At 39.4% G+C, this 27917-nt stretch overlaps 1 protein-coding gene across 2 annotated transcripts in view; it reads right to left on the minus strand.

Moving 5' to 3' along the window:
* RNGTT (RNA guanylyltransferase and 5'-phosphatase) overlaps positions 1-27917 on the minus strand; it is a 244803-nt gene that overhangs the window by 112802 nt on the left and 104084 nt on the right. Inside the window, exon 12 of one of the 2 annotated variants that reach the window (XM_004605659.3) lies at positions 19501-19569. The exons of the other annotated variant lie outside the window; for it this stretch is intronic. Within the exon in view, the coding sequence (XP_004605716.1) occupies positions 19501-19569 (69 nt within the window). The remainder of the gene's footprint in view (positions 1-19500; positions 19570-27917) is intronic. 2 annotated transcript variants of the gene reach the window in all.

Here is a 27917-nt window from a genome sequence, read left to right on the forward strand (position 1 = left end):
ATTTTAATTTCATTAAATTCACCATCATGTAGCTAAATTAAAATGATTATCAAAGCTATATTTAACTGATACACATATTACTTAGTTCTATAGAAATATATCTGATTTTATCAAATGTGCTGTCAAATAAAAAAGTGGGAATATATTATGCCTGAAAATAAATACCAGTAGAATCTAAGATATCCAATATCACTGTAAAGAAAAAAATATGATGAACACAAATGTCAGACAACATAGGAATATGCTCGAGAAAGTGTTCATTAAATGAGAACAGAACCTGACTTTCAGGCGGAGAACTGCCAAGTGTGCCAAATTAAAAATCCCTAAAACTAAAGCATAGAAAATTAAATGAGGGCATACATGGTATATTTGTTGTATATATCAGTGGTTCTCAACAAGGAGTGATTTGTGACTCCCACCCCACCCCCATTCTATTTAACAATACCTGCCTTTTTGGTTGTTACACTGGGTGGGGAGGGAATGCTACTGCCATCTAGTGGGTAGAGTCCAGAGATGTAACTAAACGTTCTACAAGGCAGTCCACACCACCACCCAGCCTAAAAAGCCAATGGCAGCACGTTTGGAAATCTCTGACATAAATGAAACTAGTAATAATGATAAGAAAACAAAATGCTTAGTCACTCTCACCCTTTTTTAACTATAAACTTTATGATTTTAACCAAATTCGAAGGGTAAGGTCATTCACTTGAATAACAATTGTAAAGATCCAGAGGTAGCATTACGCTTGAATATCTAGACCAAAGATATTTAAAACGTTTTTCAACTCTATGCTGTACGATGATTTCCACTAGTAAAATGTAAACAGTAACACTATCATAATTGTGCAATATCTCAGGCCCTATCCTGAAATCAAAAGTAAAATTTATGTATAAGAATCACCCCGAAACCAAGAGAAATTTCAGACTCAAAAGAGAATTTACTTCATTTTTGTCACTGTTCTAACATTTGTTTTTATGATCTGTTTGGGGGCCATACAGAGCAATGCTTAGCACCTATTCCTGGATCTTCCTCAGGGATCTCACCTTGTGGGGTTCAGAGGAACACAGGTGGTACCAGGGATTGAACCCGGGTTGACCGTATGCAAGGCAAGTGCCCTACAAGCTGTTCTATTGTTCTGGCCCCTCTAACATTTACTTTTCAAGAAGGTATCTTAACTGATATGCTACTAGATAGAAGAAAACAACTGTGGCCTTAATAAATTGATGTGATATTTTGCCTATGTTTCACTGAGAAACTGGCAAATAGTATGCAAACAAAACAACTCTGTATGGAAGAAAAGTTACATGGCCAACCTTACAGCCATTAGCAGGTATATAAATAACTGAAAGAGCTGAAAATAAAAAGCAGAGAAAGACAGTCAACCCAACCATAATGAGACTCTTCACCTAACCCAGAAGAGAGATCAGAGGTGTTAAAATGAATTGCTAAGGAAGTTAAAACGAGTTGCCAAGAAAGTACAACAGAGGAACATCAAAATCAGAGGGGCGGACAGAAATGCAGTCCCCCCGAACCAGAAGAGAAATGTTAAGAACTGAATTTCAAAGAGCAACTTAGTTACAAAAACGTAGTTACAAAAACTATGCAATGCAAAGGGACCAAGGCCTAATAAGAGTTGAAGGGACAGGACTATAAATTGCTTGGTATTCTATGCTGCTCTTATTGATATGAAAATAAAAAGATTCATCTCCAATAAAAAGATTCATCAATAAAAAGATTCATCTCCAATATAAAATATCAAGGCAATCTCCTGCCATTCTATTTCTGAACTGTCAAAAACATGTTATTGTAGTAAGAAGAGATCAACATCCAGTCTATTGGGGCCGGAGCAGTAGGACAGCAGGTAGGGCATTTGCCTTGCATACAGCCGACCAGGGTTTAATCCCCAGCGTCTCATATGGTCCCCCAAATACCGCCAGGAGTAGTAATTCCTGAGTGCAGAGCCAGGAATAACCCCTGAGCAACGCTGGGTGTGACCCCCCCCAAAAAAAATCCAGCCTATTGGCTGAATACACACACACACACACACACACACACACACACATAAAAGTGAAATTAGAGGCCCCAAAGGCATACAGTAACTCCCTATTTAAAATTACTACTATTATTATCACTATTATTACTAGGGCATCAGTGATTCTCAGCCAGCCCCGTTATCAGTTGAGCACAAGAGTTGAGAATGCAACGCTGCCGGGCCTGTAGTGCTAAGGGTACTCGGGCCACCAGAGCAGCACCAGGGGTCTCCAGGTCTGCACTTAATGGTGATCTGGGGACCGTCTATTGGCAAGATTCAAACCCAGGTCAAATGCATGCCAGGCATGTGCCTTAGCCACAATACTATATCCTGACCCTAAACTCCTTTTAAAGGGGAAAAAAAGTGCCATGGATCAAATCCAGGCCTCCAACACATAAAGCTCTCTCTCTAGCCCCTTCCTTTTTACATAGCTAAACACTGATAGCGGGAATGGTTATAAGTTAACAACAAAAGCCCCAAATCTCAGGGAATACAAAATAAAAGGCATGTTTTATCTGGAAGCAAATGATAAGTGGCTGAAAAGGCTGGGTTTGATGATCTCATGAGAAGAGATTACAAAACTATTCTAACAGAAAGGCTAAGTTTTCTAATTACTCTCCATCTAGTTTTGTGTGGAGTGGTGCGTGGGAGGGGAAGACAAATGCTAAGTGCCTGGTAGTGAGCAGAAAGAACTCAGACAACCTGATAAATGTCTTCAGCACCTAAGCCTCTCCGGCATCTCCACCGCCCAGGCCCTTGAGAAAGACTGTGAACCGAGTCTCCAGTCCTATGGAGCCAAACGCCCAGCGCACAGTGACCCTACTCTCTGGGTCCACCCAAATGGCTCCCATACTCCTGGCCTATGCACAAATCACCCTATACAACATAATATAATGTGCTGCGATGTCAAGCTTCTTTTGTAAAAATTACAGAATTTTCTTTAACATCAGTGGTGTCAAAGAATGACAGAGCTAACTATCAAAACCAGTCGACAACAAAGAAAGTCACGAGACCCAAACTTTAATAACCCAACTTAAAAGATGCCTGTCAAGAAGGCAGGCTGAGGCTGGGAGGGTGGGGTGGTGGGGAGGGGTGGGGAGGAGAGGAAACCTGAGACAATAGTGAAGGGAAGTTGACACTAGTGATGGGATCGTTGATGGAACAGTATCAAAAACCCAACAATGAATAACGATGTAACTCACAGCACTTTAATAAAATAAAATTTGGAAAAAAAATAATTACAGGGCAAAGGCAGTCTAGACTAATATTAATAGCAGTCACCTTTAAATAAAGATTATTTCTGTGCTTTTTAAAAATTATGAAATTTTCTTTATTCATAATTTTTGTTAAATTTTCATTCAAAGGTTAATGGAATTTTATGTCAGATGACAGTATTCTTGAATTTTAAGTGAAAGTCAGTCCTGAGTTGTGATTATATCAGCTTTTTCTAATTTAAAAAGAAAAATGGGTGCCAATCATAGGTCACATATACTGCTGAGTTTTATAAATTACAAATATGAAGAAGGGCAGGGTTTCTGCCATCAAAGGAGCTACCTTATCACTACTTTAACCTTTTAACTAATTTGTAGTACATAGTGCCTGCAGTACTGTAGCACTGTCCCATCCCATTCATTGATTTGCTCGAGCGGGCACCAGTAACGTCTCCATTGTGAGACTTGTTGTTACTGGTTTTGGCCTACAAAAAATAATTTTCTCTGCCCTTAGCAATGTTATGAAAATTTGATATAAGCACACACATTCTCTAATAGAAGGACGAAAGCAAGAAACAGCAAGAAAGCACATACATAGGTACAGATGTCATGTAACAGAACTTAGTAGACACAAATAGTGGAGGAAATATTAACAATTATTACAGAGATCATTGTGCTTCATTAAAAACCAGCACAGAAATAATTATCAGATTTAAGTTTTATTACGAGGGGCTGGAGAGATAGCACAGTGGGTAGGGTTCTTGTCTGGTATGTGGCTGAAATGGGGGTCGACTGCTGGCACCTAAGATATTACAGATGCTATAAATATTACTGTGAATGAGATAGTCATTATCTGGTAGAGAAAGAAAAATCAACACGGCAAATTAAAATCCAAATATGAGATTAAATGCCCTAGTCACCTATCAGACCAAGAAGAAACACTTCATAGTCAAAGGATGAAATATCGAAAGTAATATAGGAATAATTTGAGGGAGAAAAAACAGCTTATGTAAATATGTACTCACTAAAGCATATTTTTCATTTTGTAACTTTTACAAAATGAATTGGTCAATCAATAGAAAAGTGATCACAAAAAAAAGCTAATTTTCTTACATAAACTGGCAAAAAATGTACTTTTAGACATTTTGTTCTACATTTTGCAACTGTCATAAGCATAAGGGCTGTGAGATATCAATATTAAGTACTTTCTTTCTGCTAATACAATATAACCCTTCCCCATTACCACTGCCCCCCCCCAAAAAAAAAAACCTGTTGGTCAGAGTAAATCAGAGTTCTAACAAATATGAAAAATTTTAAAATCCTGGGAACAGAAAAATATCTTAAACTATTTTGTCAACAAAATTTAGTGGGGGTTGCAATAGGACCCTGCCTTGGATGAAATAGACTTCAGTTCAATCCTGAACACCACATGGTCCCAGACATCTCTACGTGCAACCCTAAAGGCCACAAGCACTTCTGGAACAGGAGCCGGAAATGCCCTACGCTGCACAGCCCTGGCAGTATCGCATCCCCGGACCGCGCATCGAACCCCTGCCCAGATGTCCATAAATTCCTGGCACAGGCTTCCAGGTCTCCTAAGCACTGCCTGGGAGGGCCAAAACAAACATGCTTTCTCCACCAAAAAAAAAAAAAAAACTGCTTGTCTGGGAGATAGCTCAAAGGGTAGAGCACAAGTCCTGTCAGGAGGTGCAGAGCCCATATCCGGAGCACCCTGAGGTGTGCCTCCAGGGCTGAGCGAGCACCGCAAGGAGCACCAGCCAGATGAAGTCTCACTGGGAGTGACCCTCTGGGCCTGCTGAAGTCAAAACAATATGAAGGAAATCTAGGGGGAAATAAGTTAAAAACTAATTAAGAATACATTAACTGGAGTGTGAAAAGGAGACTATCACCTATGGATTTTAATACACATAGTTTAAAATACCTAAATTTTGTGGGGTTTTTAGGTGAAAATTCAGGTGGAGAATATCCCTCTGGTGAGATGAGATCAGGCTGAACCCTGCTTTCAATCCTCAGCACCAAAAAAGACAAAAACTACTTGCAGCATCCCTTAAATCTGTCATTAATGCTTCAACAAGAAACACTGCTAGCAAGGGAAAATAAATTACTTCTAATTAAGTATTTATTATGTATCATTTTCATGAGAATTGACTTTCTACTTTACACATTTACCACCCTGTAATTCAGATACTCTGTTTTATGTGAAGACCTTAATATCCTTTCCTCATTCTGATACCAATGTATATCATCATGAGCAGATTATTTTAGTTGTATAGCTTCATTATACTTCTGTATCCAAATGAAGTGAATTACAAATTATTTCATTTCAAACTATTTTGTCAACAAAATAGAATGGGTAATGCAAGTATTTTTATTAAAACTAGAAAAATGATGTTCTCTGCTTTTTCCATGCACACAGTAAGCTGTTATGCTACAGAAGTTTAACAAAGATTTTAAAAAATTTAAGTTAAACACGGTGTATTTTCCTACTTGGCACTCTACTGTTACAATCTTTGAAAATTACTGTATTTTTCAATAAAATAAAAAAAATAATAACGCATTTGGAGAAAAGATAGAATGACACCTCTCCAGTCTGCCAGGAAACAGAGCCCTCCTTCAATTGAAGACCCATCAAAATATGCAAGCAAATGTCATGGCAACAGAAGCTCTCACCATGGAAACATCATCTCTGCTATAAAGGAAAACCACTCTAATTCATCATATACTTCAAGACAAGACATTAAACTAACTCCTATTTTCATTTTGCAATTTATCCATAACACTCAATATACCTGGCAGTAGTAAAGATTTAATAAAAATATTAATATTTCACAAGAACGTAATATTAAAATCAAACTGACTCAATTTACATGCAAACTGATTAATGCTAGAGATATAAAATCAAACTGACCACCTTAGAGATAGTGATGGGGAAAAAAAAATTTTTTTAATTATATTATTATTGGTTGAGAGTAAATACACTGGTCTCAATATAGAAATAACTATGCTTCCCTAACTGCAGTATAGTTGTTAGATAAACCAGAAAAGACTCTTTAAAAATGCAACAAAGAAATAATTTAAATAGAATTTAAGGGGCTGGAGCAATAGCACATCAGGTAAGGCATTTGCCTTGCACACGGCCGATCTGGGTTCAATTCCCAACATCCCATATGGTCCCCCGAGCACCGCCAGGAGTAACTCCTGAGTACAGAGCCAGGAGTAGCCCCTGAGCATTGCCGGGTGTGACCCAAAAAGCAAATTAAATAAATAAATAAACAAATAAACAAACAGAATTTAAATATTATCACCTTGATGTCACAACTCATTATATAATTATTTTCATCACAGTAATAAGATTATTGATTAAAAAATCTTATCTAGGACTATAAGACTAACGCCCAAGAATAGTAGAAATAAGTACCAGGAGATTGTTTCCATGGCTTGGAGGCTGGTCTCTCATTCTGGGTAACTCAGGGAAGGGACTACCAAGTAAAATGTGGTTGGAGGTCATGTGGGGGAAGGGTGATGCGGGCCGAATACAGACTAGAGACTGAACACAATGGCCACTCAACACCTTTATTGCAAACCACAACACCTAATCAGAGAGAGAGAACAAAAGGGAATTCCCTGCCATAGTTGCAGGGTGGGGTGGGGGTGACGGGACTGGGGAGGGTGGGAGGGATGTTGGGTTTACTGGTGGTGGAGAATGGGCACTGGTGAAGGGATGGGTTATCGAACTTTGTATGGGGGAAACATGAGCACAAAGATGTATGGATCTGTAACTGTACCCTCACGATGACTCTCTAATTAAAAATAAACTAATAAAAAAAATTTAAAAAAATCTTATCTAGAACAGATAAAATTAAATGTGATATTTAGAGGTTAGAAATTAGCTATAACTAAAATGACTGTGAAACAAAAATCATTAAAATCCTCTTGCACAGCTAGTAAACAAATATAAAGTATATTAAACTTAAAGATAAACAGCTTCAAAGCTAAAAATTTACTACCTATGAAATACTAAAATGCCAAACAGTCATTTTATAATATGCTTTTTAGGTAACAGACCACAAACTTTGCAATTCAAAATGTCAAAGAGATCATAAAACTGGAAGAATATTTTATATGTAAGGCTCGAATAAAACTTAATTGGCTTACGATACTAATAGCCAGAAAGAAATTCAATCTGAAATTGGATCTTTTTAAAAACGATCATTTACCTCTAGATAGATCTACAAGATTAAAACTCAGCAAGGAAACACTGGCTTTGAAGGAAGAGACAGAAGAGAGAGAGCTAATGGGTCTATACAGGGCGTTGCATCCCAAAAAGAAAGAACACACTTTTTTTTTCCAGTGCACATGGGACATTTTCCAAAATAGACCATGTGCTGAGTCACAAAACATACCTCAATAGAATCAAGAAGACAGAAATCGTATCAACTACTTTTGCAGACCATGATGCACTGAAGATAGAAGTCAACCATGCAAACTGCTGGGAATGCCAAATGGCTCAGCCCTTTTGGAAATAGTATGGATGCTTCTCAAAAAATTAGAAATCGAACTCCCATTTGACCCAGCAATACCACTTCTGGGAATATATCCCAGAGATGCAAAAAAGTATAGTAGAAATGACATCTGCACTTGTATGTTCATTGCAGCACTGTTTACAATAGACAGAATCTGGAAAAAACCCAAGTGCCTGAGAACAGATGACTAGTTAAAGAAACTTTGGTACATCTACACAATGGAATACTATGCAGCTGTTAGAAAAGATGAAGTCATGAAATTTGCATATAGGTGGAGCAACATGGAAAGTATCATATAAAGTGAAATGAGTCAGAAAGAGAGGGACAGACATAGAAAGACTGAACTCAATCGTGGAACGTAAAGTAACAGAATGGGAGACTAGCACCCAAGACCAGCAGAGATAAGTACCAGAAGGATTACTCCACAGCTTAGAAGCCAGACTTGCATACTGGGGGAAAAGGCAGTTCAGATAGAGAGGGGACCATCAAGTAAAGGGTGCTAGGAGGGCCCGTTCCAGATGGGAAAGGTGGGCTGAAAATAGACTATTGATCGAACATGACAGCCTCTTAATACCTCTACTGCAAACCACAACACCCAAAAGGAGAGAGAGAGAACAAAAGGGAATACCCTGCCAAAGAGGTGGGGTGGGGGGGACGGATGCAGGGACCACTGGTGGTGGAAAATGGGCACTGGTGGAGGCATGAGTACTCGATCATTGTATGACTGAAACGCAAGCACAAAGGTTTGTAAGTCTATAACGGTACCCCCACGGTTCACAAATAAAAAGACTTTTTAAAAAATTGATCATTTCAAGGATTGGCAATGTAGCTCAAAATTAGAACACATGCTCTTCATAGTATGGGGCTCTGAGCTCCATCTCCAGTACTCAACCCGAAAAATGGAACCAGCTTCATGGTGGTGGATGCGAGTGAGCCACATATATGAGAAAAGATGTGAAATCACATCCTTTATACATACAGTCTTATAAACCAATGTTACTTCACTGGGAACATTGGTGGTGAAGAATGGGCACTGGTGGAGGGATGGATACACAATCACTTTACGACTAAAACGTGAGTATGAAAGTTTATAAGTCTGTAACTGTACCTCACGGTGATTCGTTAAAAAAATTTTTTTTAATTAAAAATTTTTTTTTTTAAATGAGTAAGCCTTGAGCAATGCCAGGCATGGCGCAAAAGCAACAAACAAAAACAGATGAGCATAAATAAATTAAATGTATAATTCTTCATATTAAGATATTTAAATGTAAGTAAAATAAGTACTTCAGTTTGAGGACTGGAGCAATAGCACCTAGGGTAGGGCATTTGCCTTGCACACAGATAGGTTCGATTATTCCATCTCTCTCAGAGAGCCTGGCAAGCTACCAAGAGTATCCCACCCACACGGCAGAGCCTGGCAAGCTCCCCATGGCATATTCGGTATGCCGAAAACAGTAACAAGTCTCACAATGGAGACGTTACTGGTGCCCGCTCAAGCAAATAGATGAACAATGGGACAACCGTGCTACAGTGCTACTTCAGTTTGATGAAAACTTGAACCATATCTCATATTGAAGCTCATATTAAAAGTCACTCTTTTGCTGAAAATGCCCACCCCCAAAAATTCTAAAATATGTAAACAGGAAGTACAGCTGAAAGTCCAAAGCTTTTAAAATTCTGTTTATGAGTAAAGTAACAGAATTAAGTCACCTTTAAATATGATTTTTTTTTGCAACAATAGTAAAATGCCACAAAGCAGCATGTTTCTCTCTCTTCTCTCTCTCTCTCTCTCTCTCTCTCTCTCTCTCTCTCTCTCTCTCTCTCTCTCACACACACACACACACACACACACACACAAACACACAAGCATACTGGCTTCAAATTTAACATAGGCCCTTTTATTTGTTTGTTTTGTTTTGTTTTGTTTTTGCTTTTTGGGTCACACCTGGCGATGCACAGGGGTCACTTCTGACTCTGCACTCAGGAATTACCCTGGCAGTACTCAGGGGACCATATGGGATGCTGGGAATCGAACCCGGGTAGGCCGCTTGCAAGGCAAATGCCCACCCGCTGATCTATCACTCCAACACCAGACTAAGGCCCTTTTAACATTAGCACAAGGGGGAAATCACTAATGATTAAGGAAGATCACTCTGAAAGTTGTTCACATGGAAAACAGGAAGAGGAAAGAGACAAGAAACATAGCACCAACCAAACAAACTGAAAACTCAAGAGCTCAGTTAAAGTTTGCCTTTCTGAAACATGAGTTTCAGAAACCCTACTCTCTTGCTTCCAGGCAAATCCCCCCAAAACAGAGTTTGGAAGATTGGTCTCTGCACAGGCTTAAGAAAATAAGAACTATAGAGTTCTTATTTGGATAGCCCCCAATTACAGGCAATTACAGAAAATTTTATGCACATTTTAACTTGATAATGAGTTGCATGCCGTTTTGTAGATGGAAAAGGGAGACACAAGTCAAAGAAAACAAAGAAGGCAGGAAAATAAATAGATTTATCCCCATAAAAGGAACATGATCCTACCAACATCTAATACCGACCTAGCTGTAGATTTTTCCTTCCCATTGTAAGAAAATGATGTGAGTTTTAAAGCACCAGGAGAGTGGTATATGTTGTAACTGTCATAAAAATAACCTCCATTGGGGCTGGAGTGATTGCATAGCGGGTAAGGCATTTTTGCCTTCCACGCAGCCGACCCGGGTTCCATTCCCAGCATCCCATATATGGTCCCCTGAGCACCACCAGGAGTAATTCCTGAGTGCAAAGCCAGGAGTAAGTCCTGTGCAACGCCAGGTGTGACCCAAAAAGGCAAAAAAAAAAAAAAAGAAGAAGAAGAAATAGCCAGCATTGGGGCAACGCAATAGTATAGTAGATAGGGAATTCACCTTGCACACAGCTGGCATGGTTTCGATCCCCAGCATCCCATATGGTCCCCAAGCCCCACCAGGAGTGATCGCTGAACACAAAGCCCTGAGACTGCTGGGTATGGGGGAAAAAAAATTTAACCAGCATCTCACTGTCTAACACCCTCAGGATTTCCTCCATATCTGAACACTACCACGACAATTATTATTTTTCTTTAAAATCATTTTCTTCTAAAACTTTAAAAATATGAAAACTATTGAAATACACTGAAATATGAAAACTGAAAAAGGTGTCTTTAAAAAAAGAAAAAACAAAGATTATATATACCATTTCTTCGTCCCTCTCAGAAAGCCCAGCAAGCTACCAAGAGTATCCCACCCACATGGCAGAGCCTGGCATATCGAATACCCATGGCGTATTCAATATGCCAAAACCAGTAACAACACGTCTCACAGGGAGATGTTGCTGGTGCCTACTCGAGCAAATCGATGAACAACAGGACGACAGTGCTACAGTGCTATATATACCATTTATATATACATAAAAATGTTTTCAACTTACCTTAATTAGTCTAAAACTGATAGGATGAACGTGAATTAATGATCTGAGATTCTAGTAGTTATTAAACAGCATAAATCTGGGATCCTGCTCATTTTGTTGCAAAACAAAGAATTATCAAGTCTTCCCTAAAAAACTAGACATAAACACTCTTTCTCCTTATAAAGTGAAAGAATGAACTGCAAAATGGAATGGGACTAAATTTCTCATTATGTGATGCAACACCATTTAATGCTCTGTTCCTAGACCATCTAAAATCACATCTCCTGTTTTCCCTGGAAACTACACCTGTCTGTAATCAACACCCTTCTTACCTCCTTATATAGAAGACAGCAGTGAAAGGGAAATTAAGGTTTGAATATGCAGCAGCAACCATAAAAAGACCATTTTACTTGGTACAGAGAAGGAACATGATAACAATATACAATGACAATGTTTACAATCCCAAAGAATTAGGTGTGGGTAAAAAAATATTAAAACTTGGCGCATATGCTGCCTGAGCCCATGTGCTGTTTGCGCCCACATGGCCGAGCACACGTGTTGCCCGAGCACATGTGTCGCCCGCATCTCCCCTCTTGAGATGTGTGCTTTCATGTTTTCATACTTTTGTGTCTAAAGCTCGGTCATGTGTAGGGGCTTCCTCCACCCTTGGAGAAGCCCGCATCCTCTCTTGAACACGTTACTCTTACTTCTCTCTTTCTTATCCCTTCCTCCTATCCTCAAAAGCCTCTAAATAAAATCTGTTTACTTCAAAAAAAAGAAATTTAAATTTAAAAAAGCATTCCTGGGGCTGGAGCGATAGCACAGCAAGGAGGGCATTTGCCTTGCACCCAGGTTGATTCCCAGCACCCCATATGGTCCCCTGAGCACTGACAGGGGTAATTCCTGAGTGCAGAGCCAGGAGTGACCCCTGTGCATCGCCAGGTGTGACCCAAAAAGCAAAAAAAAAAAAAAAGTTAAAAAAGCATTCCTGCTCTGAAAGTAATAAGAAGTCATAAATTATTTGAAGAGTAATTTTTTTCAAGCAAGGTTTGCTTCTTTTTAGTAGAACATTGCAAAGATCATGTTGATCTTTTCATTCATTGAAAATTATTTAATATGTAACTTTAATATGTAAAAGAAATTTATTTAATAGAAACTTCTATTTTCAGATATTAAAAGGGATCATCATCATCATCATCATCCCGTTGATCGTCAAATTTCTCGAGCAGTCTCAGTAACATCTCCATCGTCCTAGCTCTGAGATTTTAGAAGTCTCTCTTTACTCGTCCTTTCCAATGGTGCCGCACTGGAGGCTCTTTCAGGGTCAGGGGATGAGACCCATCATTGTTACTAGTTTTGGCATATGAATATGCCACGGGGAGTTTGCAAGGCTCTCCCATGTAGGCAGGAAACTCTCAGTAGCTTGCCAGGTTCTCCCAGAGGGAGAACTAGACTATAAGATGTCCGGGAGCTTGGTTTTATAGTCTCTGGATGTTGGCCGTTGGTGGGATTACACGGCGCCAGGGGCAGTTTCTAGATGTAACCACCTAGCTACTGGAAAATGGGGGATCTGAGTGGAAGAAGCCCAGTCCCGATCCAAGCAGGATTGGAGATCTCAGCCCCGGGTCCCACACACCTGGGTTCCTCTGCCGGTTCCTTCATGTGTGAGGCTTGTCTGAACGTGTGGAGAGGGACCTTTGAGCATGGCTGTGACTGAGCTCTGGAGGGCTTCGGCTCTGGGGACTCTGCTCGGGTGGGGAGGGAAAGGAAGTGAAGCCCACCCCCTCTGAGGGGCCCCTGCTGAAGACAGCCAGGCATGGGGGCAAGAGACTCTCTGTGTCACTCTCTTCTGGAGCTTGGTTTTATAGTCTCTGGATGTTGGCCATTGGTGGGATTACATGGTTCCGGGAGCAGTCCCTGGGTGTGACCACCTAGCTACTCTTCCACCCAGATGCCCCATTTTCCAGTAGCTAGGCGGTCAGTAAAAGGGATAGGAAAGATAAATGTCTGTGTAAAAGCTAAGTATAAATAATCTCACCTGGGACTTTGGCAAAAATAAAATAGAATACAGAGGGCCACTGCTGTGATGATGGTCAGTACTGAGGCCACAGTGAGAACAGAAAAATCAAATTGGAATTGCAAAAGCAAAAATAAGAAAAAAATAACAGAGTTAAAGTAACAAAATTTTGCAGGCAAGCGAGAAAACTGCCTTGCCTGAAAAAAATTCATATTAAATTGGAGCATGTTCAGGGGTCAGAGAAATAGTTCAGAGATTAAGGCACTTTCCTTGTACATTCCATATGTGATCCATTGAGCGCTGCCAAGAGTGACCCCTAAGCACAGAGCCAGGAGTACACTCTAAGCACCAATGGGTGTAGCCCAAAACAAAACAAACTGGTACTGATTCTGGCTGGGTTAAAGTAACTTTATACTCAGATTATCCTTTTTGAGGATTTAACTTCAATGTGACAGGAATAGAGACTAGCATAGAATTTAAAAGACTGGGTAGAAACATAAGTACCCCACATCCTTTTTACTTCCAGAGGCCATTCTAGCAATTAATAAGAAAGTCCTACTTAAGGGTATGGGACAAACACCAGAAGGGTATATCTAGTGGCAAAATTAATTGAGTTACCTACGCATAGTGTTTAAAAAAAATAAAACTGGGCTGCTTTTGGAAAACAATATGGATGATTCTCAAAAAATTAGAAATTGAGCTCCCATTTGACCCAGCAATACCACGGCTGGGAATATATCCCAGAGAAGCAAAAAAGTATTGTCAAAATGACATCTGCACTCATATGTTCATCGCAGCGCTATTTACAATAGACAGAATCTAGAAAAAACCCAAGTGCCCTAGAACAGATGACTGGTTAAAGAAACTTTGGTACATCTATACAATGGAATACTATGCATCTGTCAGAAAAAAATGAGGTCATGAACTTTGCATAAAGTGGATCAACATGGAAAGTATCATGCTAAGTGAAATGAGTCAGAAAGAGAGAGACAGACATAGAAAGATTGCACTCATCTGTGGAATATAGAATAACAGAGTAGGAGACTAACACCCAAGAATAGTAGAAATAAGTACCAGGAGGTTGACTCCATGGCTTGGAAGCTGGCCTCACATTCTGGGGAGAGGGAAACTCAGATAGAGAAGGAAACACCAAGTAAAATGTGGGTGGAGGCCACGCGGGAGAAGGTTGATGCAGGCTGAATGTAGACTAGAGACTGAACACAATGGCCACTCAACACCTTTAATGCAAACCACAACACCTAATTAGAGAGAGAACAAAAGGGAATACCCTGCCACAGTGGCAGGGTGGGGTGGGGGGAGATGGGATTGGGGGGATGGGAGGGATGCTGGGCTTATTTGTGGTGGAGAATGGGCACTGGTGAAGGGATGGGTTCTCAAACTTTGTATGAGGGAAACATGAGCATGAAAATGTATAAATCTGTAACTGTACCCTCACTGTGACTCACTAATAAATAAATTTAAAATAAAATAAAAATATCCTTCATTGCCATTTACATTATAAAAAAAAACTGGGCTGGAAAGACAGTTCAATGCGTAAAGAAAAATTCTTTGCATGCGAAAGGCCTGGGTTCAACCCTCAGCATGCTAAGATCTTTCAAGCACTGCCAAGAGCAACACTCCCTCCCCCCATTCCCCACCCCCACCCCAGGCCCAAGCAAAGAGCTAGGAGTTGCCCTTGAACAGGTAAGACCCAAAACAAAAAAGAAAATAAGTAATCACTAGAAATCACAATTATAAATGAAACATGTCAAGAAATCATTAAAATTCCACAGAAAATGAAAAGGGTTAGTCAGGACTAATAATAGTACAATACAGTCAATTAAACTTTTATCAAAACAGAGAGGTGAGAAATTTTTTTGTAGGAAAAATGTGACTTGTAGTTATATACTAACGATCTGTTTTGCTAAATAAGAAATTGGCACAATCTACTGATTTTAAAAAGTTGCTCTTTCAGAGTTATTCCATATATTATAGAATTTTAATAATTTAGGAGACAAAGTATATACTGTACAATCTTATGTAAATCAGCAGGAGAAGTATAAAAAGATTAAAATTCTACTGAAATTGTGGCAGGAGAAAAACATCAGGATACAGTCGCGTACAAGTGACTAGTACTGGGGCCAGAACAACAGAACAGTGGGTAGAGTGCTTGCCTTGTACATGGCCAACCCAGATTCCATCCCTGGCACCACACATGGTCCCCTGAGCTTGCCAGGCATGATCCCTGAGAGTAGAGCCTGGAATAATACCTAAGAATTGCCAGCTGTGACCCAAACACTAAAAGAGTGACCGGTACTACAAACGGCATAAGTCTATTTTTTTCTATTATAAGGGTTTAAATTTCTATTTACAAGATGTACTGGTTTGTTTTTTTTTTAAAATAAAAAAAGTAAAGAGTAAGAATCCTTACCCCTACCCTACCCCTACCCCTCCCTCTCTCTCTCCCTCTTCCTCTCATTAAAAATTCTAAACCTGAGACATTTTCAGAGAAAAGGAGATACACAGTCTCTTGTCTAACCAAACACCACTTCTAACTCACTAGGACATTTCTGAGGAGAACAAACAAATCAAAGCTCAGATTACTGTCTAATGAAGAATGAATACTTGCATTCTTTACTTTGGAAAGGGAACAGGAAAAACTCAAAGAAAGTCAGCAAAAATTTCTTCAGAAACAAAAAGATCTAAGCATACTTAGATCTTACTTATATTTATATGCAATGAAAGATACCAGAAATTTAGAAATTCTTTACGTTTGCTTTTTTTTTTTTCTTTTTGGGTCACACTTGGCAATGCACAGAGGTTACTCCTGGCTCTGCACTCAGGAATCACCTCTGGCGGTGCTCAGGGGACCATATGGGATGCTGGGAACTGAACCCAGGTCAGCCACAGTGCAAGGCAAATGCCATACCTGCTGTGCTACTGCTCCAGTCCCACGTTTGCTTATTTTAGTAAAAATGCATAACCAGACAAATCTGAATGACTCGATTAAATTATGAGATACATTTTCATTTTTTCATAAACATTTTCTAAGACCTGTTGGGAAAACACCAAGCTAGATATGAAACATTTAAATTAAGTTAGAACGTAATATACTAAAACCTTAGAGGTGTCTACAGTTACTGTGAGACAAAAACATATCCAGTGGATACTTTGTGAGATAGTGATTATTGTTTTATCTAATGTGAGAAAATGCAAGGCATCCCCAAAGAATTTTATTTCTCTAAGATCAATTATTTTAGTGACCTGCTTTAATTCTAGAGATGTTTGGCAATTAAAAACTGTTCAAGGAAAGAAAATAAAATTACATTACTCTTGGCTTTAAAAAACTAACTACCACGTACTCCACAAAATCCTGTGAACTGGAGAGTAGGGGAAAGAGTATACACCCGAGATCTTATCCCATTTACAACCAAACTTCTCCTTCCCATTCTCAATGTCCCATCTTTTTAAAAGAACTGGTCTCGGCATGGTATCAACTGACATCAGAGAACCCATGGAACTCCGTGTCAGGAAAATGGAAAGCAAGGGATTATTTGATGACCAGAACCTAGACTGCCCAACCACCCCCACCACCAGAGGGGATAAAAAAAAAGAAGAAGAAATATAACCCTTATCTTGTTCCACAAGCTGCATATAAAATCTAAGATGACACAGAATTGCAATTCAATTGAAGACTGTAAGTGTATTCCATAATGTATGTGTGCCTTGAGCACATGAGAAAGTGAGAGACACGTCCACCCCGGTGCACTGTGACCACAAGCACTTGAACAACCCCAAACCCAAGATGCGTAAGTCTAATATGCCCATTGGATTTCAAATATTTAACATGAAAATAATGGCTATTTTAAACTAAATATTTAAATGAAAATATTTTTTGCTATACTAAAATAATTGAGTACACTGGTAAACTCATATGGAAAAAATATCGGTCATTGTCACTGTAATCCCGTTGCTCATCGATTTGCTTGAGCAGGCACCAGTAACGCCTTTATTGTGAGACTTGGGTAGCTTGCCAAACTCTGCCATGATGGATAAAATATACTTAGAATTAATTTCACTAGTTTATTTAACTAGTGTACTATTACAACAAAGTTAAAAGTATATGTGTGACCTGCATTTATAGTCGTATGTCTGTTTCTATTGGTAAGCACAGAGCTCCATTTAATAGTTTCTTTTTTTTCTTTTGTTTCAGAGGGAATTGAGGGGCACTCATATGGTGATATTCAGTTACTATTCCTGGCTGTGTTCAAGTGACACAGAGTGTCAGAACAGTACTTTGTAGCATCCTTCCTGTGTTGTTTACTGTTTCACTGGCAGTGCTCAGGGCACCGTATGTAGTAACAGGGATCTCCTATCACCTAAGGATGGTAGAGATAAGGGCCGGGAAGACTGCTCCACAGTTTGGCAGCCTGCCTTATGAGCTGGTAGAGAAGGCAGCTGGGATAGAGAAGGGATCACTAAGTCATTGATGGTTGGAGGGAATCATTTGGGATGGGAGATGTGTGCTTAAAGTAGATACAGAACCAAATGTGATAGCCTCTCAGTATGTACTGCAAACCACAATACCCATAAGAAGAGAGAGAGTAAGAGGAAAATTGCCTGCCATTGAGGCAGGGGGAGAAGTGAGATGGGGAGGGGACGAGGGGGGTGCTCGGGAGGATGGATACGGGGGGCATTGGTGGTGGAAAATGTACACTGGTGGAGGGATGGATGTTTGATCATTGTATGACTGAAACTCAAACATGAAAGCTTTTTGTAGCTCATGGTGATTCAATAAAATAAATAAGTTTTAAAAATTAAAAAAGGATGCTACAAAGCATAACCCAAAAGCACAAAGCACACAAAAGATTATTCCTTTTGGTTTGGCAAAGGTAAGCAGGAGGAACATGGAAACAAATCATACAACAATTACATCTAAATTCCATAATACATGTAATTATCTACTATAGATTATATGTATGTAGTATTTTATGGCATACAAAAATTAGTTCCCCTTTTTCAGGTATCCAGTTTGGTAACTCTATAACTCCACTACTTAACTCACACTTGAATTTAAGTTGATATAATGCATAGTGCAACCGATAGCAGAGGATGAAGTACAGTCCATGAAATATAACTCGTCCTATAGAGTAGGGACTCTCATACTTGAACATGCACCAAAATCACTTGAAGAGCTAATCAAAGTACAAAGTGATGATTACATAGTAGGTCTGAAGCGAGAGGCAATGTATAACTTCCTTGGTGAAGTGTATGTACCACATACAGGGCACACTTTGAGAAAGCAATGCTACAAAACCATGTTTCCCGCAGAGAGTGATAACACTAGGTACTGAAATAATCCAGAGGGTCAGTAGTAGCCTTTAGTGTAATCGAAAGGCGCTTTCTGTTTTTTCGCTTAAAGACAGTAGATTTCCATGGGAATCACTAAGTGGCTTTCTTTTTCTGAAAAGGTGGCAGCAACTGTAATAAGCTTGGGAACCTCAAGGATAGTGCAACAGTTCTTGAGTTGGAACAGTTTTGCTTTCTGTGGGAAATCAGGTAATGCTATGTAAATTTTTGGTATTCACAAGAAGGGTGAAGGTAACCAGAAGCAACACTGGCATCTAGTGCGTAGATATCAAGAAAGGTGCTGAACTCTCCTACCACACACAAAACAGCTTGCCACTTGCCATTTGGCTAAACTGTCAAAAGTACTGGGGCCAAAGATACTGTACAGTGGGTAAGACACTTGCCCTGCATGAGGCCAATGTTGGTTTGATACCTGGCACTACAGATGACCCCCTGAGAACAGCCAAGAGTGATCACTGGACACAGGGCCAAGACTGAGCCCTGAATATCACCAAGAATGGCTGAAGCTGAGAAACGCTACTACAAAGTGAAAAACAAAGTGAAGTTTTAGAATAATTAGTTTCAAGGAAAGGCAAAATGACAACAGTAATCAATCCTAATAAAAATGTGTAAAAATGTGTAAGACTATCTGAAGCAATAGTACAACAGGAGGGCATCTGCCTAGCACTGGCCAACCAGGTTCCACTCCTGTCACCCATATGGTTCCCTGTGCCCTGCAAGGAGCAATCCCTGAGCGTAAAGCCAGAAGAAAGCCCTGATCCCCACCCTCATGTGACCCAAAACCAAACAAAAAAAGTATGAGAAAAAATGTCCTTTATATGTACATGAATAAACACACATACACACACACACACACACACACACACACACACACACACACACACACACACACACACAAACTTACTCCAATAGGCTGAAAAATAAGTCCATCCATTTCATGGCTGACTTCTTTGGCAAAATTTCCTTCAAGCAGCTATAAAACAAATACATATAAATTTTTAGAAATACAGAAATCAACAATCACTTGAGTCATTATTTGAACTCTGTGCAAACTTTGTTAAAAAAAAGAAACAAACTTTAACACATAAGCTTTAACTGGCATAGAGGCTGAGAGGAGTACAGCAGACCCAGGCACTTGCCCTACACAGGGGGTCAATCCCTGGCACCACATCTAATGCCCGAACCCTACGGGGAGTGATACCTGAGCAGAGAGCCAGGAATGAGCCCTGATCACCACCCAGTATGGCCAACAAAATAAGATAAACTGCACCACCCCCCATCCCCGGCAAAAAAAATACATCCCAAACCTTTGATATACAAAGGAGGAAGGAGTGATCCAGGGGGAGTGATGTTCATTTTTTTTTAAATAAGATGTTCTCATTCCATGGCAAATCAGCTATCTTGAAATACTCTAACCACACAACCAAAATTATATATAAAATATTTTACATTTTAACGTATTGCTGAGACAGAACAAAATAATCTTTGAGGTAAAAAAACAAAGTCCAGGGGGCCGAAGCAATAGCACAGCGGGTAGGGCGTTTGCTTTGCACGCGGCTGACCCGGGTTCGATCCCCAGCATCCCATATGGTCCCCCAAGCACCACCAGGAGTAATTCCTGATTGCAAAGCCAGGAGTAACCCTGAGCATCGCTGGGTGTGACCCAAAAAGAAAAAAAAAAAAAAGCCCAAAAGTACATGATTTGAGTTTTTCTGAAACCCAAAAGCAGAACATTTTTTAAATCTTTGTTATCCTGGGGCTGGAGAGATAGCACAGCGGGTAGGGCGTTTGCCTTGCACGCAGCCGACCCGGGTTCAAATCCCAGCATCCCATATGGTCCCCTGAGCACAGCCAGGGGTAATTCCTGAGTGCAGAGCCAGGAGTAACCCCTGTGCATCGCCAGGTATGACCCAAAAAGCAAAAAAAAAAAAAAAAAAAAAAAAATCTTTGTTATCCTACTCAAGGAGGACAAGACATAAAAGTAAAATCACAAGTGAAGGTTTCTGAATGCCACATACAAAAAAAGAGGAGTGTTACAGGCTCGATGTTCCCAGTTCTACATATAGAGTATTAGATGCTTCTCTTTACAAATTTTTATTATTTTGAAGAAATGAACATGTATATCACTGATGGTGGCCCCAATGATAAATTTCTACATTTCAGCAAAGAGAATACATACTTGCAGAATCAGGTAAGGTCATATTGTCTAGTCTCACCAAATGATAGAACATTCAGGATAAACATGAAATGTAAATATATATCTCCAAATGTTTTGGATATAATGCGAGTTATGTATTTTTTATCACAACCATATCATCTGGAAACAGTTATGCTTATAGGGCAATTTGTATTCTAAAAATGACAACCAAAATTTCAAGCACACTGAACTTGCAACAAAATCTGTGGCTCTCTTCCCAAATTGTAATTCATCTTCTCTGCTCAATTTCATTCTTCAAATTCTGAAGGCAATTCAGCAAAGAAAAAATAAAAGCAATCCTAGATTTTTAACTTGATAAATTTGCACATCAATACTTAAGTGTCGATACTTCCTTAAAAATTTCACTGTCAGGGGCTGGAGCAATAGCACAGCGGGTAGGACGTTTGCCTTGAACGAGGCTGACCCGGGTTCGATTCCCAGCATCCCATATGGTCCCCGAAGACCGCCAGGAGTAACTCCTGAGTGCAAAACCAGGAGTAACCCCTGTGCATCGCCAGGTGTGACACAAAAAGAAAAAAAAAAATTCACTGTCAATTTTTAATATCAATCTTTTGGGAAGGGGCCACAGTTTCAGTTTGAAAATGACAGAGTGGAAGGGTGGAATGCAGGTGAGCTAGTTCATTTAATTGGTAATATGAAATATCGCCTGCTAAAAAGGCAGGATGGCTAGGGGTGGGAGACAGAAGCTGATAAAAGGAAGCCCCCAGCCAGAGAACTCTCTCTTTGACCCCTCATCTATGCCCAGATGGCAGGACAACAGGGATCTCACACATGCCACATGCCAGACACTAAGGAAAGCTGAGGGAACGGGAGCTACTGACGTACAGTGTCCTCAGAGGCACCCAAACAGGTGACAGAGACAGCAAGCCCCAGCAAAGGGACACAGGAGACAAAGTTCCAGCTGCAGACTAGGAAAGCATATGCTGGGTACAGAGAACTATGTACAGACAGTACCAGTCACTGTACACTGGAGGGGAGCAGAGAGCAAGGACAGGACCAGGACACAGGAAACTGGACCTGGCACTGAGGACATGTGACATCATACACAGACCTGGACAGCCTTTTTCTTAAGCATCTGAATTTTGCGCAGAAATATTTCATAATCCAATTCTCAAGAACTCATGAAATAAATCCATTTTAGTGCTAACAAAAAGAATAAAATATCTGGAGATGGATGATCACAATGGTGGCATAACAGTGTGAATGTACTTAATGCCATGCTTAAAGACAACTTAAAATAGTCAATTTTATGTCACATATACTTACCATATTTTTTAGAAACTATAATGCTCCTAATGCTGCCTTGGTATTTTCCCTCTTGGTATTTTTTCCCTCTTGGTATTTTTCCCTCTACATTTAAGAAGTGTGTGCTAATAAATCTGGACCTTTCAAACTACATTATCTAGTTTGGCCAAATGGACAGATAATCCAGGCAGCTCTAAGACACATACATGTACATCAGATTCACTCTGAGACTTAAATGACCAACCATCTGAGGAGGAAATTTTCTTAAGAATTCAACATGGATGAATAGCACTGGCTTCTAGGGCAAAAGAGTCCACTTAACGGGCTGGAGTGCATGTTCTGCATGCCAGAGTCCTAGATTTGACCCTGAGTACCACATGGTTGCTGAGTATTGCCAAATTACTTCCCACCCTCAAAAAAAGTATTCATCTCATCAATCTCTTTAAAGAGATCAAAGAAAAAACTTCAAGTACTAAAGTGTCAAAATAGAACCTAATGTTCTTGCTGTCTTGATTTTTTTTACCTGGAAGATAAAGATCAAATACATAATCATCTCCTTCAAAAGGAAACATGGAGGGTCTAATAAAGAAAATGTTCCCTTCACCAAGTAGAGGATGTTGGGAGGACCCATTCGGGTTGAGAGATGCGTGCTGAAAGTAGACTATATACTAAACATGATGACCACTCAATATCTCTACTGCAAACTGTAACACCCAAAAGGAGAGAGAACAAAAGGGAATGCCCTGCCACAGAGAGGATGTGGTGGGGGTGGTGGGAGGGATACTGGGAACATTGGTGGAGGAGAATGGGCATTGGTGGAGAGATATAAATCATCACTGTATGACTGAAATGCAAACATGAAAGTTCGTAAGTTTGTAACTGTACCTCACGGTGATTCACTAAGAAAAAATTTTTAAAAAGAAAAGAAAAAAAATGTTCCCTTTTACTGCATACACATCATTGGTAGCAAGTGAACATAGCTTTTTATTTTTTGGAACAAACTTCTCAAATTCATGCAAAGGGTCATATGTAAAATACATAAAGTTCCATTTTCACCAAAAAGGTACAAAGTGCCAAAAGGTAGAATCTGACAATAGTAACAATATATAGCAACATAAAATAGTAACAATAAAATAGTAATAAAACAATAGTAACTTTTATTAAGGATAATTGTGAGCAATCACCCAAATAAGATCCTATGGAAACAGCAAAGGAATGTGAGACATAAAATTTGATTAGCCTTTAACACCTATCTTGATCTCTCAGTAACCTCCAGTAACAGGTCTTATCTATTACAGAAATAAGACACTGGGGCCAAAGCAATAGTACAGGCACTTGGGGCACACAGCCAACCCAGATTCGACGCCTAGCACTACATACCCTGAGTCTCACCAGGAGTAATCCCTGAGTGAGAGCCAGGAGTAAACCCTGATCACCAGTGGGTGTACCTCAAAAACAAACCAAACGAACAGAAAGAAATGTGAAGTTTTTGAAGCATGGAGGACAATTATATAACAATACAAATGAAAAGTAGATAGATCAGACCATTATATAACATATATATGCATATATATGTGCATATATATATATGTGCATATATATGTATGTATGTATATATGGTTGAGTTTCCCTCCTACCCCGAGCGGAGCCTCAGCAGTTGAGGGCCTCCAGAACCTTGCCAAAGCCATGCTCGGTGCCACTCTCCACACATCTGGACGAGCCTCGTGCATGGAGGAACCGGCAGAGGAACCCAGGTGTGCGGGACCCGGGGCTGAAATCTCCAAGGCTGCTCGGATCGGGACTGGGCTTCTTCCACCCAGATTCCCCATTTTCCAGTGGCGAGGCAGTCACACCCAGAGACTGCCCCTAGCACCATATGATCCCATCAACGGCCAGCATCCAGAGACTATAAAACCAAGCTCCTGGAAGCACATGGCCGCATTGCGCCTACATTGACATCTGATAGCCTGGGCATGACATCTGATAGCTTAGTCCTCCCTCTTGGAAAACCTGGCAAACTACTGAGAGTTCATTGCCCACACGGGAGAGCCTGGCAAGCTCCCCATGGCGTATTCATATCCAAAATACAGTAACAGATATATACATACCTCTCAAAGAGCCCAGCAAGCTACAAAGTATCCCACCCGCACGGGCAAAGCCTGGCAAGCTACCTGTGGCATATTCGATATGCCAAAAACAGTAACAATAGGTCTCATTCCCCTGACCCTGAAAGAGCCTCCAATCATTGGGAAAGATGAGTAAGGAGAGGCTGCTAAAATCTCAGGGCTGAGAGGAATAGAGACGTTACTGGTGCCTGCTCGAGTAAATCGATGAACGGGATAACAGTGATACAGTGATATCCAGTATATATCAATATATCAGTATATATATATATAAACATTTATACCCATTATATGTAATGATAAACATAAAGATATTTGCACAGGAAAATAATTGTCCAAATTAAAATAAAAAATCAGCACATACAAAGCAAGGGAAAATGACCTATACTCAACAGACAGCAGTCAACAGAACATGATATCAAGGTAAGCCATATTTTGTAATTACTGAGAATAATTTTGAATAACTTTAAAAATTAAACATATTTTAAAATAAATATTAACAAATGTAGAATTTCAATGAGATGAATATTACATTGTCACAACAAAGAATTTTGTGGACAGTAGGATATCATGTATTATCAGCAGACTGGTCATAGAAAAGAGAAAAGAAAGTTGAAAATCAAAGAGCTTAGAGATTGCACTAAAGTTGTGAAACCTGGAAAACTGAATTCTAATTAATAAAAACTGGAGATAAAGAAAAAGTTGGGAAAAATAATGTCCTAGATTACTAAAGGGAAGAATGAAGGAGGGGGTCACCAAGCCCTCTCAGCACTACTTAGTAGGTCTCTAAAGAATACTGAAATGTATTAAAGGATTTATAATATATTTAGGATCAAAATAGTGAGAGAAAGTAGAGTGATACTGTTGTATGGTTATTACCCTAACTATGAAGAGGTATAACATCAGAGATATCAGTAAGAAGTTAGAAATAAACCTAAAGTCTTACAATTCATAAAATATAAACAAATATATATGTAATAAGTCAAAAGATAAAACAGTATCAAAACAGTCTAAAGTAAATGAATGAAAGAGAAAAAAAAGAATTGAGAACATATTAGGTAAATGTAAAACAAGTAGTAGTAAGCTGATAAATTTAAATTTACCAAACTTTAACAACAATTATATCAAAATTAAACAGTACAAATACTTTGATTTACAGGCAAATACTGTCAGATTAGAAAAATAGCCATCAAGAACCAACTATCAGCTCCTTGCAATGAACACAGTGTATTAAGTATCAAAAGATTCAATTAGTTTTAAAGTATAAGAATTTAATTTCTTAGCCCGCTTGCCGCCGAGATGTGATCCTGGGGGCCACACGAGCATGACTCTAGAGGCCAGCTAAACTACTTTTAGTATGGACAGCTCCTTGCAGAATGTCTCCAGACTGAGAACTAAGCCTCGGCCCCATGCCTGCCCAGGAGGGGAAAGGTATTTCTCTCTCCCGCCTTTTTCCTTGAAGGGCGTGGCAACCTCCATATTATGAGAACCACAGATGGGAGTTACAAGCTTGCAATGATCCAATATCTGGAAGAAATTTCCCTGGACTTAGTTGCTAAAATACAGAAATCCAAAACCTCATATCTCTTCACAACAGGTCTGACTCTAGAGGGGAACTCCTAACAATAATGGTGAGGTTTTTTTTGAAATATTGAATGTAACCAGAGTAAAGAGAGACTAAAGTAAAATTTATCAGTTGGCGGGGGGGGGAGGGGGCCGGGGATGGGAGGTATACTACATTTTGGGTTTTTTTTTTTTTGGTGGTGGAATATGGGCACTGGTGAAGGGATGGTTGCTTCAGCATTGTATAACTGAGACTTAAACCTGAAAGCCTTGTAATTTTCCAGCTGGTGATTCAATAAAAATAAAAATTAAAAAATTTTTAAAAAAAGAATTTAATCTTAAATCCTAATGTGAACAAAGTAACTAGACAATATCATTACAGAAAAAATATTTAAAACATAATAAAAAAATAAAATAAATAACTCTAGAGATAAAAGAGAATGATAAACATTCATAAAGAACTTAATATAATTGTATATACCTATGCATCTGAAAAAGCCTCGCTGTGTGCTTTAAAGACCTGACAGGCCAAGAAAAGTAAGATGAAAATTCTCAACTGAGAGTAAATTTTTCTTTTTAATTTCATAATCAATTCATTCAACAAGCATTCACTTATTGTTACAACTAGTAACCACTCTTTTATGTGTATGAGATTTAAAAAGGATCTGAAATCACAGGTCTACTGGGGCGATCCCCCACATCCCTTCAAGCAGCAGGTCAATATCCCTGAAGGGGCCTGGGGCTGACACAGACGGGAACAGCTAACAAAGAGGAGGGACAGAGGCCATCTACAAGCGAATTAGGTATTTTAACCTCAGCTTAATGGAGCCTACCAGGTTATGATTTTGATTAATAGATTAATATGGGACCAAATACAAATAAAATAGTCATTTTACAGTTAGGGCTTTTAATAGAGATGTTTAAAGATTTCAAGGGAATAGAAAGCAATTACATTTTTACCTATGAGTCACAGCTCTATTCAAATGTTTACTGAGTACTAATTATGTATCCACGAAAAAAGTCAAACAGAGACTGAGAAAAGCACCAAGGAAAAAAGTAACAGAGAGCATGTCAGGCACTGTTCTGAGTACTTTAATTTCAGCCTCATAACAATCATGTAAAATAGGGGCCATTTTTATCATTCATTTCAAAAAATGGCCAAGGTCACACAGCAAGGAACTGAGAAGTACACAGAATCAATCAACTCTAGAATCAACATTCTGAATAAAACAAAGTCATCAGAATGATAGATTTTAAATATATACATATATATGTTAAAATATATATTTGTATATAAGCATATATAAATTTATAAGCATATATAAATATATATTTAAATATATATTTATATGTATAAGTATCACGATCACGATCACGATATCCCGTTAATCACCGATTTCTCGGGTGGGCTCAGTAACATCTCATTTCGTCCTTCCCCTGAGATCTTAGAAGTCCATCTCAACTCGGGCCTCCCAACGATGTTGCACTGGGCACTCTTCAGGGTCAGGGGAATGAGATCCAGCTTGTTACTGGATTTTGCATATGAATACACCATGGGAAGCTTGCAAGGCTGTCCCATGTGGGATGTATAAGTATATATGAATATATATGTACTTGCTCTATGAAGCTGGGGATGTGGCTCAAGGCTCTCCCAGGTGGATCCAGTACCACATGCCTAGCCAAGACGGTGGCTAGAAACACCACAAGATATAGCCCCCAAACCTAAGTAAATAAAAAAGTTGATGCATATATGTTAGGTAGAAAGCAGAGTAACTATTCCAAAAACCCAAACACCTGAGTAAATTTAGAAGCTGATGTTTTAGGGGCAGGATAGATTACACCATGAATAAGGCACTTGCCATGCACACAGCCAGCCCAGGGTCAATCCCCAGCAGTAATTCCTGAGTGCAGGGCCTGAAGCGAGCACTGAGCACAGCCTGGTGTGCCTCTGCCCACAAGCAAGCAAACAAAATAAAAGCTGTTGATTTAATTCACATACAGATTAGATTATTAAAGGGCTAAGTTTTTGCTTCCTTTTTATTTTCCAAAAAAAAATGAAAAAAGAACTTAGGGCCAGGAAGCTAGAACAGGTGGGTAGAACACTTGTCTTGCACATTGCCACCATGACTTCGAGTGTTCAATTCCTGGCATCCTCTACAGTTCCCTAGGCAC

The sequence above is a fragment of the Sorex araneus genome, chromosome 4, assembly GCF_027595985.1.
Source record: "Sorex araneus isolate mSorAra2 chromosome 4, mSorAra2.pri, whole genome shotgun sequence".
Classification (NCBI taxonomy): domain Eukaryota; kingdom Metazoa; phylum Chordata; class Mammalia; order Eulipotyphla; family Soricidae; genus Sorex; species Sorex araneus.